The sequence below is a fragment of the Leuresthes tenuis genome, unplaced genomic scaffold (genome assembly GCF_036924035.1).
Source record: "Leuresthes tenuis unplaced genomic scaffold, fLeuTen1.0.hap1 SCAF_3, whole genome shotgun sequence".
Lineage (NCBI taxonomy): Eukaryota > Metazoa > Chordata > Actinopteri > Atheriniformes > Atherinopsidae > Leuresthes > Leuresthes tenuis.
Window position 1 is genome coordinate 25781136 of NW_027325357.1, and position 14019 is coordinate 25795154.

The 14019-nt window shown below is 41.8% G+C and overlaps 2 protein-coding genes across 3 annotated transcripts; both read left to right on the plus strand.

The window, feature by feature from the left end:
- The first annotated feature begins 97 nt into the window (after window positions 1-97).
- On the plus strand, window positions 98-6246 carry gnl3l (G protein nucleolar 3 like). 2 transcript variants are annotated; one of them, XM_072382794.1, is made up of 15 exons: window positions 98-229; window positions 319-362; window positions 945-1055; window positions 1153-1269; window positions 1358-1441; window positions 1620-1755; window positions 1834-1937; window positions 2064-2208; window positions 2338-2425; window positions 3311-3488; window positions 3586-3728; window positions 3831-3967; window positions 5345-5511; window positions 5636-5807; window positions 6158-6246. In XM_072382794.1, the coding sequence occupies exons 1-15, from the start codon at window positions 133-135 to the stop codon at window positions 6223-6225; spliced, it is 1791 nt and encodes a 596-aa protein (XP_072238895.1). In that variant the 5' UTR covers window positions 98-132; the 3' UTR covers window positions 6226-6246. The 2 variants fall into 2 exon arrangements, with proteins under 2 accessions (XP_072238895.1, XP_072238896.1); XM_072382795.1 differs by having other exon boundaries at window positions 135-225.
- A 312-nt stretch (window positions 6247-6558) lies between these two features.
- On the plus strand, window positions 6559-13904 carry tfe3b (transcription factor binding to IGHM enhancer 3b). The gene is made up of 9 exons (XM_072382797.1): window positions 6559-6741; window positions 8766-8988; window positions 9784-10008; window positions 10494-10589; window positions 11333-11444; window positions 11553-11609; window positions 11846-11921; window positions 12087-12234; window positions 12657-13904. The coding sequence occupies exons 2-9, from the start codon at window positions 8797-8799 to the stop codon at window positions 13113-13115; spliced, it is 1365 nt and encodes a 454-aa protein (XP_072238898.1). The 5' UTR covers window positions 6559-6741; window positions 8766-8796; the 3' UTR covers window positions 13116-13904.
- Window positions 13905-14019: the final 115 nt, after the last annotated feature.

Here is a 14019-nt window from a genome sequence, read left to right on the forward strand (position 1 = left end):
CCTTAATGAGGCGTCTGCAGAACAGAGGTGGGAGTTTCCCGGTCAAAGTGGGAATTTTTTTAAGTCCTACTTGCGTTTACACAGGAGCCCCTGTAGACTCGCCGAAACGCTTTTATTGTGATATTGAGCCGGATGTTGACAGTGACGTCAACGTACGCGCATGGCAACGTTCTTGCCATGCACGTGAACTTTGTCAAGGCAGGAGTCAAGCCATGTCCAAAGCTAGTACGTAGTCAATGCCTTCTCTAAGCGTGTGAACTCCAGTGTAACTCTGAGTGTGTTTAAACGAGTCTGACTTTTCGTTTTTTGAATTCACAGAACAGAAACGGGCCAAGCGTCTCGGCTTCCTCGGAAAATTAAAGGTAAGTGCTACCCGGCTAACGTTATCTGTGGCTAACTCTCTGTGCTGGTTTCAAATACAGTCGTCTGTGACAGTTGCTGGTGCTGTATGCTATTTTGTTTTTGACAGAAGGTTATAACAGTAGCACAAGTTCACTTTTTGTTTAAAAACAATGAGAATCATATCATGTGAGAATTTGTTGGGAAACCTGTTTGGACACTCCATTCCCTGCCTTCAGCGTTTTCAGTGTCACTTTCGGTACCTTTTATTAACGAAGAGAACAGATGCGCAGTGTTTATTGACAGAACACCGTCTAAACCGGATGGTAAGATATCACAAATGTGAAATACACTGGCGAGCGGAGAAACCCTGAGAAATAAATTCTTGTTTTAACCATTTCTGACTGTGTACTTTTTTTTTTTTTTACACCTCTTTGTTACTTTACATTTTACCTATTGTCATCCTGAATGCTTTGCATATATTATTTTCTCTGTGAGTCAAAGATATACGTTAAAGAAGTGATGTCAGTACATCGAAGCTGTGGCTTTTCAGATTGTGCTTTGATGCCTTCTAATGTACTAAAATGGCCTCATGTTACCTGCAGGTGAAAGATGGACGGAAGGGTGATGCTTCGGGGCGACCAAAGAATACAGAGCAGTCAGGTGTCCAGCGTCTCAAGGACTCCAGAAAGCCGGAGGATGTCAGAAAGCAAAGAGTAAATCTTCTAAAGTCTCCTCTCTTTTAGATCTGTGGCAGTGATGATATGCTCAAGGTAGGCCACTCTCTCAATACTCACCTTTTTTTCTAACCAGCTTCAAGATCTCCAGGAAAAGCAGAAACTGTCTCGAGAACACGAGATGATGAAGAGGAGAAATTTGCAAAGCTTTCAGGCTGACATCCTGCAGCGACAAAGAGAGTTTGAGCTGAAGGTAAAAGTAAGCCTGCCTCGGTTGGAGTCACTGCATTTTGTCACTGTTGGTTGCAGCAAATTTCTGTTTTCTTTGGTTGTGCTCGCAGGAGACAGAGATGCAGAATTTGGAGAAACATGTCAACTTTGAAAATGAGAATTCAAGAAAGGCGTATTACAGAGAATTTAAAAAGGTACATTGGTCTTTGATGAGTGCCGTGCATCGGTTCTTATCACATCGGTTGAATCTCACAATTGCAAAGTTGTTTCCTTAGAATTTTTTTCTCTTCATGGCTCTGTGGAAATTCACTTTCAGTAGTTGACTAGCACACAAATATAAATTGTTAAATTTTTTAAAATGTTGTTTTGAAGGTGGTTGACGCTTCTGATGTGATTTTGGAAGTTTTGGATGCACGTGACCCTCTGGGCTGCAGGTGTCCTCAGGTGGAACAGGCAGTTATCCAGAGTGGAACTAACAAGAAGATAGTTTTAGTCCTCAATAAGATTGGTAAGAAAGATGGCAATGGAGCAGATGGGGGTGAGGGTGCTATTAGGTGAAATATTCAACATTTTGCATTGATTATAGATTTGGTGTCAAAGGAAATTGTGGAAAAGTGGATCAAGTATCTTCGTAACGAGTTTCCCACTGTGGCCTTCAAAGCCTCAACTCAGCAACAATCGAAGAACTTGGTGAGTAGTGAAACATTTACATTTTAATTACCAAGTTAAAAGATAATCGAAACTGATATGAAGGATTATTAAATATGCATTTGACATCACCACTTTACATACTTTTGTGTCTCTCTGAATGGATAGAAACGCAGTAATGTGCCAGTGACACAAGCCACCTCAGAGCTACTTAGCAGCAGTGCGTGCATTGGGGCCGACTCCTTGATGAAGTTACTTGGCAACTATTGCCGCAACCTGGACATAAAGACCGCCATCACTGTTGGGGTTGTAGGTAAGCCCCGCTGTCTGGTAACCAGTAGCCAATGTAACAAAGCAGCTGCTGCGGTTTTGTTCCGTTTGTGTCCTCGCAGAATGTGTTCAGGCTGTGCAACAGAAACATTTTTCCCCTTGTGTGCTGCAGGTTTTCCTAATGTAGGGAAGAGTAGTTTGATCAACAGTCTGAAACGGGCACGGGCATGTAATGTTGGAGCCACTCCTGGTGTCACAAAGTAAGTGTACATCATAATGTTCATGTTGTCACTGTGCGTGAATTAATGTTCCTTACTCAAAGTTGGATTATGGGCAACTACACAGGCACCCCAACACCTCAGATTTGTGTTTATCGTTATTATTTCCAAATAACCTTTGGTGGACATGATTTATTTTCACATCTTTTGAAGGAGACGTTGTATGCCCGTCTATCTAAATGTGAAAATACTCCACTTATTTGTTGGGTTTCCTTGAAGAGATATAACATATTTAAAGTATTTGTAGAGCATTCTCAGCTCATTTCTTTCTGAGGAAAACTTTATAATTGCTGATGAGAACTCGCTGTTAATGGCAACACAAAGACCAAAGAGACTGAGTTCCCCTAAGTCTGAGATACAGTGAATATAGCATTATTTTGAACCTTTAAGTTGGGATGAGATAAAGATGAGGAGCATGGACAACAGTACTGTGGGCTGGGACTGCGTTATACCTGTATCCTGTAAATTTGCTTCCCGAGAAGGTGTCAAGTAGAGTTTTTTTTCAGATCTTTTGAGTTGATTTTGACTTCATATATGTTCTCAAGCACAGAAAATTATTATTATTATTTTTAAGTTATATGCCCCAAACAAAAAAAACTGTTAACCTCCAAAGGTTATTGTGATAGAATTATTATTATTATTATTATTATTATTATTATTTTTTTTTTTTTTTAAAGTTGTCACTAGTCTTTGTTTTACAGCATTACTCGCACTGCACGATTGATCTGGCACCAAAAATGCTGACAGTTAAATTTTTTGCCACCAGTGGACTAATTGATTGGTTTGTTTGCCAGTTTAAATAAACATACTTATAAAACAGCTTTTTTTTTCTTGGCCATCCTAGAAGTCTTTTTATTTTTATTTCAGATGTCTTCAAGAAGTACATTTGGACAAACATATCAAGCTTCTAGACTGTCCCGGTATAGTTATGGCAACATCAACAACCGATGCAGCGATGATCCTTCGTAACTGTGTAAAAATTGAACAGCTTGTCGATCCCCTCCCACCTGTCGAAGCCATCCTCCGACGGTGTAACAAGGCACAGGTATGACCTGTTGCCTCATGTCACATCTCTGGTGATTTGCATAGTGATAATGTGTCTTTAAAGAAATGACTTTACATCAGCTTGGGTGTCTGTGCAGATCATGGAGCACTATGGCGTTCCAGACTTTCAGACAGCTCTGGAGTTCTTGGCACTGCTTGCCCGACGACAAGGCAAACTAAGGAAGGGAGGACTGCCTGACACTGACAAAGCAGCCAAGAGCGTACTGATGGACTGGACAGGGTTAGTCAAACTTTATAGTTGTCAAAAACAGCCATCAGCCAGTGTTTTTAGCACTGTATTTTACACTGCATCGTGTCTTTTTTTTGTTGTTTTTCTTTTCAGTGGAAGGATCAGCTACTTCACGCACCCTCCAGAGACTCACACTCTCCCTACACACGTCAGTGCAGAGATTGTTACAGAGATGGGTAAAGCTTTTGACTGGGATGAGCTGGAAAAAGGAAATCGGGAGGTTCTTGCAGGTAAAAACAACTTTAATTTAAATTTTTGACCTTACCGGTTAAATGGTTTTCTTTATGTTAATAGCATCACAGACAAACAGGGGTGCCTGAGGATCCTATATTGTGAACAATCTAAATTGGATCTCTGCTCCTTAGAAGAATCGCTCACATCTTTGTTTTTCTGAAAAAACAACAGCTCTGTCCACTTTAAAGCATGGTTGCTTTTGGCACAATTAAGAGGAATGCAAAGGGACACACTGTGCATCTTCAAGTTTTAGTTCATGTTGAATAGTCACCAGTGGGCCAAATCCTGAAAGAATAATAAAAGCACTGGGATGCGAGTCTCCACATTGACTTGTATATTTAAGAAGAAAACGGGCTGCAGCGGTTTGAGTCGGGCCTCTAGCCCTGACAAGCTTTGCACGCAGATGTACGCACCCCAAATTCAAATATATTAGTGGAGAAGAGCTGGAAAGTGATTTTTGCATAATACGTCCCCTTTAAAGGTACTGCCTGAATTATGTCAGTACTACCGAGTGCTTATTCACGTTGCATCAGTCTGTGCCAAATCCCCATCTGAGAACCATCTAAAATGAGAGAGTGGCCCTAACGTCTCTCAGAAAGCATGGCAGCTTGTTGAAGAACACAGACATTTATGGGGATTCCCAAACAGTCGGCTACACGAGGAGACCTAGCACCATAGATCTTTGCTTGCTGCACACCCGGCTTTTGCGCTTCCTCCCGGCACAGCCTCTGTTAATGCCCAACACATTGGTCATTTTGCAAACATTTTTTGTTCTGATGGTTGAGACACGTTGGACCCGCTGCAGTCTTCATCATAGCCAATAGGTGTCGCTACGTAATAAATGACACCACTACACTGCAGAAATAGCACCAGAAGAAGTCATACAGGAAGTACAGTATTCTTACACAAAGATGACTGCACAGTTTCAACTTACTTCTTTATATTTAAGCAGTGTTTGATGTTTTTATAAATTATTTTGTAGGAATTGTATTTTCTTGAGTTTTGATGGGTCATACAAAAGCCTACAGAGAAGGACCTGCTTGCACACTTTTCCTGCAGCTTTTCCTGGTTCTCTAACGCATCACTCAGACAGCACTCAACAATTTACAACAACAGCACATGGCGCGTCACGTATTATGGCTGCAATCTCTGCGATCAGTACCCAGTGTTGAAGAAAACTTAGAAGTGATATGATAATATATAGTAAGGAGAGTTTTAAAAGCTCTGCTCTACTTCATTCTTTTTCTAGGCACTTTTTAACTTTGTCATAGATCATGAAAGGGCACGTTGTATCTCATTTTTATTAACGCATATATTCATTAGATTACCATGTGTAATAAACACTTTACCAGATGCTTTTTGTTATTATTTAGAGTCCTCTTGTCCTGATGTCCAAATGGGATTCTGCATGGAAACCGCTGGGATGACACAAGGTGGTCATGAAGCGCCACTTAGTGATTTAGAAATGGAGGGTTGGTCAGTGGAAGAGCCAGCATTTAAAGATGAAGCTGAGTCTATGGAGGATGATCAGGATCCAGAGGTGAGAACCTTTTAATTTGAGCAGTTTGTAATGCCCTTGTCACATGAATGACCTTGTAATGACCGTCATATGCAGGTTATAGAATCTGCGCTTTACATCTGATTTTCTCTTCCGCTCTAAATAGTTTGGACCAATGACAGTGGAAATAAAATCACAGAAGAAGACGGACTTGCCTGCAAATGACGCAGCTCCCAGAGCTCCGAATTTGAAGGATATTTTGAACATAGATCCTCTGCAGCAGGGCCAGGCACTTCTGGCTGCCAGCAAGAAGAGGAAAAAACAACAGAAAAGATCTGGTTTGTATCATTTATGGTCTCCGCTTATTACTGTACATCATTTAATCTGTTATACGTTCATGGGATGAAAGCTTCACATTCACTGCGATCTATCGGCAAAAAAAGTTTGAAAAGAAAACGCAAAGAATTTTATAATGGCACGATTGACCAAAGTTGATCAATTTTTACAAAAGCAAATGTTTTGTAGAAATATAAAAAATAACCACTTGTGGATGCTACTAATACTAAACCCCAGGTTTATTATGCTACTGTATGAAAATCCACAAACAGAATGAGTTTTTCTTTAGTTTGTCAGCGTGAGAACTGCACAAATAAAACTACCATGTTTTTTTGTTTTGCCTTTTCTCCAGACAAGATTGCCACCAAACTCTCGGACACGCTTACGTCTGCAATGGACTTCTCATTTTCAGACCGCTGATTTGAAACGAGATTAACAATGAGAATAAATCTTGAAAAATAATTAAAAAAACATATAATTGTTTTGTCTTTATTTTGGTGTAAATTCTTTTTTTGTGTTATCCTGCAAATGTGAGCTCTTATTTATTGAATTTAAATGGTTGTTTTTTGTGGCGGTTTTTCATTGTTTGTTGTGTTTATTTACAGTCTCTGCTTCTTACAACCATCACAACTGTTTTTTTTTTTGTTTGTTTTTTTTTAGTACGAGAGAAAATAACGATCTAAGCTAAGCCACAGGTTTGGATTTTAAACACTATTGATTAAACGACGCTGTTGAATGTAACGTTACAGCTGTCAACAAGTTCCGGGTAACATTTGCCCGATGACCTCAGCCTGTCGGCCCAACGTAAACATTACTGTTTGTTGCCGAGGCCAGCGCCTGTTGAGCCCGTAATCTCCGACATTGAGAAATGGCAAAGAAAACGGAGGACTTCGGGGATTTATGGCTTTGATAACCTTAAAGAAAACAATTTCCATGGTACGTATCTTGACTCGACTCGCCTATATAGTGATTGCTACCAAGTGGCGCTAGCTAGTTAGTTAGCTAAGCGGCAACTTCCCATTTTCACTTTGCCCCGCTTGTGTCGTTCTGGTGAAACAGTTCTGTCCTAAACTAAAATAACGCCCCTCTGGTGTTGTTGGCTACCCACAGAAGCTACAAAGCAACTACAAAAGGCTTATCGTGTAAATAATGTTTGTTTTTTCTATTGTGTACCTTCTCAGCGCTTTGAGGAGCTGGGCCCGTTAGCAACACTGAGCTGTCAAAACGAGCCCTGCTAACGCACGACGCTGGACCAGAGTTCGCTTTAAATAGAGATTACGAAAACAACTAAAAGTAGACAAACTGCCACCCGACGTACTTAGAAACATTGCGCACGACTTGGGTAGTATTCTCATTAAAAACAGATTTATCTCTGTACAGCTGAAAAGTCAACGACCACTTTTTTTTTTATTTAAATTTTTTTTTTTTTTAGCGGCAATGTTTTTTTTTTTTTTACATAACAAGTCCACAAGAATTGAAGCTGGTGGACAGATAGGCAGTCTGCAGGCTTGTAACGACATGTCGGGAAATGTGGGACAATGATAGGTTTAGAAATCTGTTTGTGGCCACAGGGCATAAGTCTGCTCCACGCTGACAGTGGATGTTGCGCAAAGTAACGGTGTACGACACGGAAATTTGGGAGTAAGCAGAGAATACAAGACGTCCCAGGTTGCGTAAGAACACGACTCGCGCATCGAGTGTGGGAAAAGCCCCTCTGCTACAGCGAGGAGAGCACACTCCGGACGTGGTTGTGAAAGGTGGTGGTGGTGTTTTCAAAAGCTTCTTGGGATCAACGTGCTCAGATTTCCTCTCAGGCTTATTGTCTCCTCAGGTAAAACTGTACACCAGACAATGAGAGGACGTGCATGACACAGTGTCCAACGTTAACGGAGTCTGAAAAATCATAAAAACCCAAAGAGGCATTGAGGATAATATTATTAGTGTTTATCTCTAGAAGCTGCTGGCCCAAAGAACTTTTCTTCACAAAGTTTGCTGGTAAATCCAGTGTCATGTCGGGCAGAGCCGCAGTTTAATAGAAGCTTTAGAAGGATTTTCTCCTCCTCACTTTCAGAATCCAGACACATATTGATAGATAAGAGAAGAGATGGTCCTTTTCACAGCTTTATCAGTTACAGGAATGGAGTTGATGGCGGAGAGGCTAGATTACCTCATGTGATAATTGATAAATTCCCCATATGTGATTAATTCGTCAGCAGGTCCACAGTACATATAGTTCTGGTTAAAAGCTGGGACACGGCTGCCCTTTTCAGTTTGAATGAGTGGGTCTGTTGCCCAGACGTTTCACTGGGGCTGTGGGTAAGTTGATGTTTTTCAGTTCTTTCCCTCCTCACACTTGTTTCCTGATGATGCATTAATGGTTGGTGGCAAAAGCATTACAAGCTTGATAGTGTTGTGCAAGTTCCCTTGATAGTGGCTGGTTGACCGTAAAAAAAAACCAAGTAAAGTAGTGACTAACGTGGCTTTACAGTAAGATAATGTCACCGGATGTCAGTGTAATTCTGGTTCTTCTGAATGTCCTCTGAAACGTCTTTTAAGGTAGCAAATCCCAGTAAACCAGGATCATCGTTTACAGCTTTGAGCTAGATTAGTAAGATGGTCACTTCTCTCTTTTTTTGCCAAATAGCCACAATTAAGGAACCTTGCTCAACACCATCATTTAACTTGTAATTCTCTTGCCACAAACTTTTAATGCCAAAAACCTGTCTGTGTCAGTCGAACTGATTAACATCGACTCACCCACAGCCCCCGCTCACTTTGTGTGGATGTGTTGAAAGGAAAACAGTTCAATAAACCACCTAAAACAGAAGCATAGAAAACTATGTTGGATGACTTTCAAGATGGAGTAACATGTCGTAACATTATGACATACTTTGAAATATCTTTACTATCTAACACTGTCTTTGTTGTCTTTTAAAAAAAAAAAAATTATTTTCATCCAGCTTCATCCCAAAACCTTGATCTGACTCCACCATGTCGTCCCGTGTGTTGCTGCGGCAGCAGCTGATGCGAGAGCAGGCCCAGGAGCAGGAGAGACGCGAGGCCCAGCAGCAGGCCTCTGCCTCTCAGCTCCGAGCCTCAGACTCGACTCCAGCTATCTCTGTCACTCTGCCCCCAAATGCTGCCCGTCCTCCTCCTGCGCAGGTGCCCGTGGAGGTGCTAAAAGTAAGAGGGATCTCTTTGCACAACAACTGTTATGCAACTGTCTTTTCAACTCCACAGTTAGTTGAAAGTGGCGCATGGAAAGCGTTAAGAGGTGAAAGTGACATTGACGAGACAACATTTTCTGGTTTTCTTTGATGTGAGATTCAAGCTGCTCAACATTTCAGCGCCACTTTTGTCATTAGTTTCATATCACCGCGGAGCCTCGCTGTATCGATGAGCGCAGCACGTGCTTTTAAACTCTCTGAAATGCGCTAATTCCTCCTGGAATGGTTGTCGTCTTGACTGCAGCATATGTTGTTTCAAACCTATATATGTTGTTCAGTATCAATGCTGCTGTCGCACATGTGGAAGTTACCCATTGCATGTGCATTTGCACGCCTACATACTGTTACAGAGGCCGCAAATTTTTATGTATCAGAGCAAAGGAAAGGTGTCTTCTTTACCTTCAAGCCCAGAGAGGGTGGCGGCATTCAATCACCTTACTGACCTTTTGTCTAGTCACAGAATAATTTGGGAGATCTCGTGTTTTTATTTGTTTTTATGATATTCCGAAGCCTTTTCAGTCTTTAGTAGGCCCGGATCAGATTTTTAAAAACATGCTGTTGGCATCAAATCAATGCACCTGAGATGTAAAGTAGAAATTTAGCGTTTAAATCATTTTGCGTTTATTTGTGTGTATTTTAAATGCTGACTCTACTTTTTGCAGAAATGTGTGTGTTCATCTCCTGTAGTCTTTGTTCAGTGCTGTGGGTTTATGTCACAACATACATGCTTAACAACTGTTTCAATGGTCAGGTTCAGACCCACTTGGAGAACCCCACCAAGTACCACATCCAGCAGGCACAGAGGCAACAAGTCAAACAGTACCTCTCCACCACTTTGGGGAACAAGGCAGTAACTCAGACTCTCAGTATGTCCCCCATGACACAGTCCAGTTCTGCCCCTGAAGTCGCCCCCACGGCCAGCAGCGCCCCCAATAGTCCCATGGCTCTACTCAACATTGGTTCCAATAAGGAGGAGGTATGGGAAATTCTTATTTTGATATAGATGGTTTTCTGTCTTCTGCGTGCCTTTCATCTGCTCCCACAGCAGATTACACAGCCTCGTCAGTAGTTGCCCTTTTACAGGCATGCAGAACATTTTTGAGGAAGACGAGCCCTCCGCTCGTTTCTTGCTTAATTACTTTGTGTTTTCTGTGCACTGCTGAGGCCGAAGCTCCTGCTGTGAAGATGCGTGCCTTTTGTCATCACACCCTTGTTGGCCTGTTGTCACGATAACATGCTAAATATTGCACCTACAGTTTAACCACACCAGGGCCTCTCTTCCATGCAACACTCAATTTGAAATGAAGCCACTTTGAGGCTCTTGCATTAAGTCAAATATTTCGTGTTGACATGCCGATTATTTAATGCTACCAAAGACCATATAAAGCTACACATTTGCTACTTCTTACTGACATTATTTACTATTTACCTGTGTTGGGGTGGATTCTCTGTTTTATCTAGATTGACGATGTGATCGACGACATCATTAGTCTTGAATCCAGTTTTAATGACGACATCATTACGTTGATTGACTCAGGGCTTCAGTTGCCGAGCACGGTAAGAAGAACAATGCATTCGTTTGATTGTGAATCCTTTTTAACGCTTTCTCTAGAATGAACATGTTCCTCTAATTGCAAAGTGACAGAGTAACAGTACTTCTTCCTTTAGTCAAAGTGCTTTTTCTGTGAATGGACGGTCTCTTTTATGTGTGGAATTCTGAGGTTGTGGGAGTAAATATACATTTATGGCACTCAGTTACTATTCGTCACTGAAGTGCTGCCTGGGCGGGGCAAAGCTACCACAGGATGCAAGACAAAGCCGACTGTGCTCCTAAAAAGTACACTGCCGGGTCAACGAATAATTTGTAGGATAGGTTGTAGGATAGCAAACGTTTTGCTGCAAAAATCCAACAAAAAAATGAGGATTATGGTGATGCTTTTGGAGGACAAGAAGAAGATACACAGTGAGGTAAAGGCTTTGTCGGGCTTTTTAAAGTGGCAACCAGCTTCAGTGATGTCGAATTTAACAATTTATCTCAAGAATTCAATATTATTAAGATTTATTTTTGCTGGTCTTATGTAGACTCAGACATTTAGAAAAATGTTTTAGGAGGTTGTTGTCATGCCTGATTTCTTTTTTTCTGTTGATCAAACTGTACTGAAGATTATCTAATGGCACAGGAAGCAGATCTGATTCACAGTTTCAATTTGAGGAACTTGCTGCTGCAAACCAAAGCAGGATTATCTGCATTCGGTCACTAACTATTAACATATATTGCAACGTGTTTACCATTGTTGCAGCTCCCAGGAAATTTGTTGGACGTCTACCACAGCCCTGGAATGGCAGCACCCACTCTTACTGTCAGCAACTCCTGCCCCGCTGACCTTCCAAAAATCAAAAGGGAAATTACTGGTACAAAACGTCTTTACATACATCTGTGCTTTGATTTAATTTAAAAAATGTGCAAACCTTTGATTTTGGATTGAGAGTTTGATAAGAAACTTTGAATTTGTCTCTCAGATACAGATGCCAAAGCACTAATGAAAGAAAGGCAGAAGAAGGACAACCATAACCTCAGTAAGTGAGCCTTAACTTATGGATCTGTCCTTTAATATGTACTTTAGGCCACTTTTGGTAACTGCTATGTGATTAAATGGGACTGCATCAAATGTATAGTTGGAGCAGCAGTAAGTGACAGCTCAGTGTAGATTCAGAATCACAACATCCTGAATATTTCTTCATGCGCTTTGCCTCCTTGTTAAAGTAATTTCTTTTCTTTCCCTCCCCGACCGGTCGTCTCCGCTTGCGTACAGTTGAGAGGAGGCGGAGATTCAACATCAACGACCGTATAAAGGAGCTGGGTACTCTCATACCCAAATCAAGTGATCCGTATGTTACAGGATATTTATTTTCCCCTGTTGAGTCGATTCATTTTGAAACATGAACGCTGTAGTGTTTCCATGTCAGTGTTTGGTCCCCGCAGCTGCTGTAAAGCTGTCATCTCCTCTTGTGTTCCTCTTTGTTTTCCTTTCTATGCTGACATCGCACCGACAGAGAGATGCGCTGGAATAAAGGCACCATTCTGAAAGCGTCTGTAGACTACATCAGGAAGTTACAGAAGGAGCAGCACAGAGCCAAGGATGTTGAAATGCGGCAGAAAAAGCTGGAGCAAGACAATCACATCCTAATGTTGCGCATCCAGGTCAGTGTCGTATGGCATGCTTTGATGAATGAAACCAAACGCAAGAATACGCATGCATGCGATGCACCCTCCTGCACATCCTGAGTTACTACATATTAGAAAGTCTGTTTCTATGAAGGCTTCGCCCGGTGCTCCTAAAATATGTATTAAGCGTTCACTCTGGAAACATTTCGCCTGCACCTGCAGCTTCTACATGTACTGTACGGCGAGCACATGTTTAACATCAAGGTCTGAAGTTAAACATTTAGCCGCGTTATAGTTCTTAAAGTCCTCGCTACTGGTTTGGATCTCGACAGATTTGATAAATCTGTATGTTTCCAGGGAAATGTTTGATGTATGTTCAGTGAATGACTTCCCACAGAATAATCAGTTATTTCAGGACATGACTTCTGAATGAAAGCAAGCTCGTTTCTTTTTTTCAGGAACTGGAAATGCAGGCACGTCTCCATGGCCTTTCAACTTCCACCAGCATTTCCTCTGGTCTGAGCTCCAACGCCTCCCTGCTGCAGCAGCAGGCAGCTCAACAGGGCGGCCAGTCGCTGGCTCCAAACGCAGGAGGAATCTCCACCCAGAACCTCCTCGGTCTGGGAGCCGTTGGGCAGCCTTTGCCGGCCTCATTCCTGTCCCCGCCCTCCTCAGAATCTCCGGCAGGAGTCACCATCAGCAGCCCGCTGGACCTTGGCAGCCTGAGCTTTGCCGAGCTCGATGAAACCTCTGCCTCAGCGCTCTACCCCGACGTGGGTCTGGGAGACATTCTTATGGACGACGGGTGCACACTGTCTCCAGAGAGGATGGCCGAGCCGCTGTTCTCTCCTTTGTCACCCGGTGCCTCTAAAACCAGCAGCCGCCGGAGCAGCCTTGAAATGGACGAGGACTTTTGATGAGCTTTGTGTGGTCAGAGACGGTCAGTAGGGACGGGAATGTCACGGTCGATCCTCAATAACACAAGTCTATTTATAGAACTGTAGAACTGAATTTGAAACGTAAGTGGAGCTGTGGTTAAAAACTAGCGCTACCTTAAACATTGGGTCAGAAGACAATAAGTTCTTGAATCTTTTTTGCCATACAGACCTAATTACTATTTTTCCTGTTCGGAACAGGTCAAATGATTATGACTGGGTTTATCGATGCAATCTTACAATGGAATCATGTATAATAGAGGCATGGACCTAGCATTAAGAAATGATACATTCTTAAATAGTTTTAAGATTTTATTTAGAGATTTAAGAGGGATATGATTTTTTTTTTTTGCTTGAATTTATGACATGCTTATATTATTCGTAGGGAAGAAAGCTGTGAGATTTCCTTTTCTCGACAACCTCGGCATAACAGACTTACTCAGAGATGCCAACATACGTGTTTTGTTTCGTTATTTTTCCAACTGACTGGAATCAGGGTTCGTCAGTAGCAGTCGCATGCTCATCCGTGTTGGGTCGTTTCACCAGCAGCTACAGAAGGGATCTTTTGTAAAGTAAATTGGCACATTGTGAAATATTTCCTGCATATTGTACATAAGAGTATTTTATTTTGAGCAGTTTTTATCGCACCTTACTTTATGGCAGTCTATGCATTTTGAGAGCCTTCATCTGTTTTTATTACTATTCCACACAGTGGACTGCTCTTGCCCGAGTTGCATGTGCTCGTAACAAACCTTAGAAGCAGTGAAAGAATCACTCGCTGCTGCAGCTAGTTAGCCAAAGCAGGACTTCTTCCAGAGTAGCTACAGATTACAAATCAGCCTTTTATTTTTGAATACATTTGCTCAGTCAATAGAAATGCAAGAGA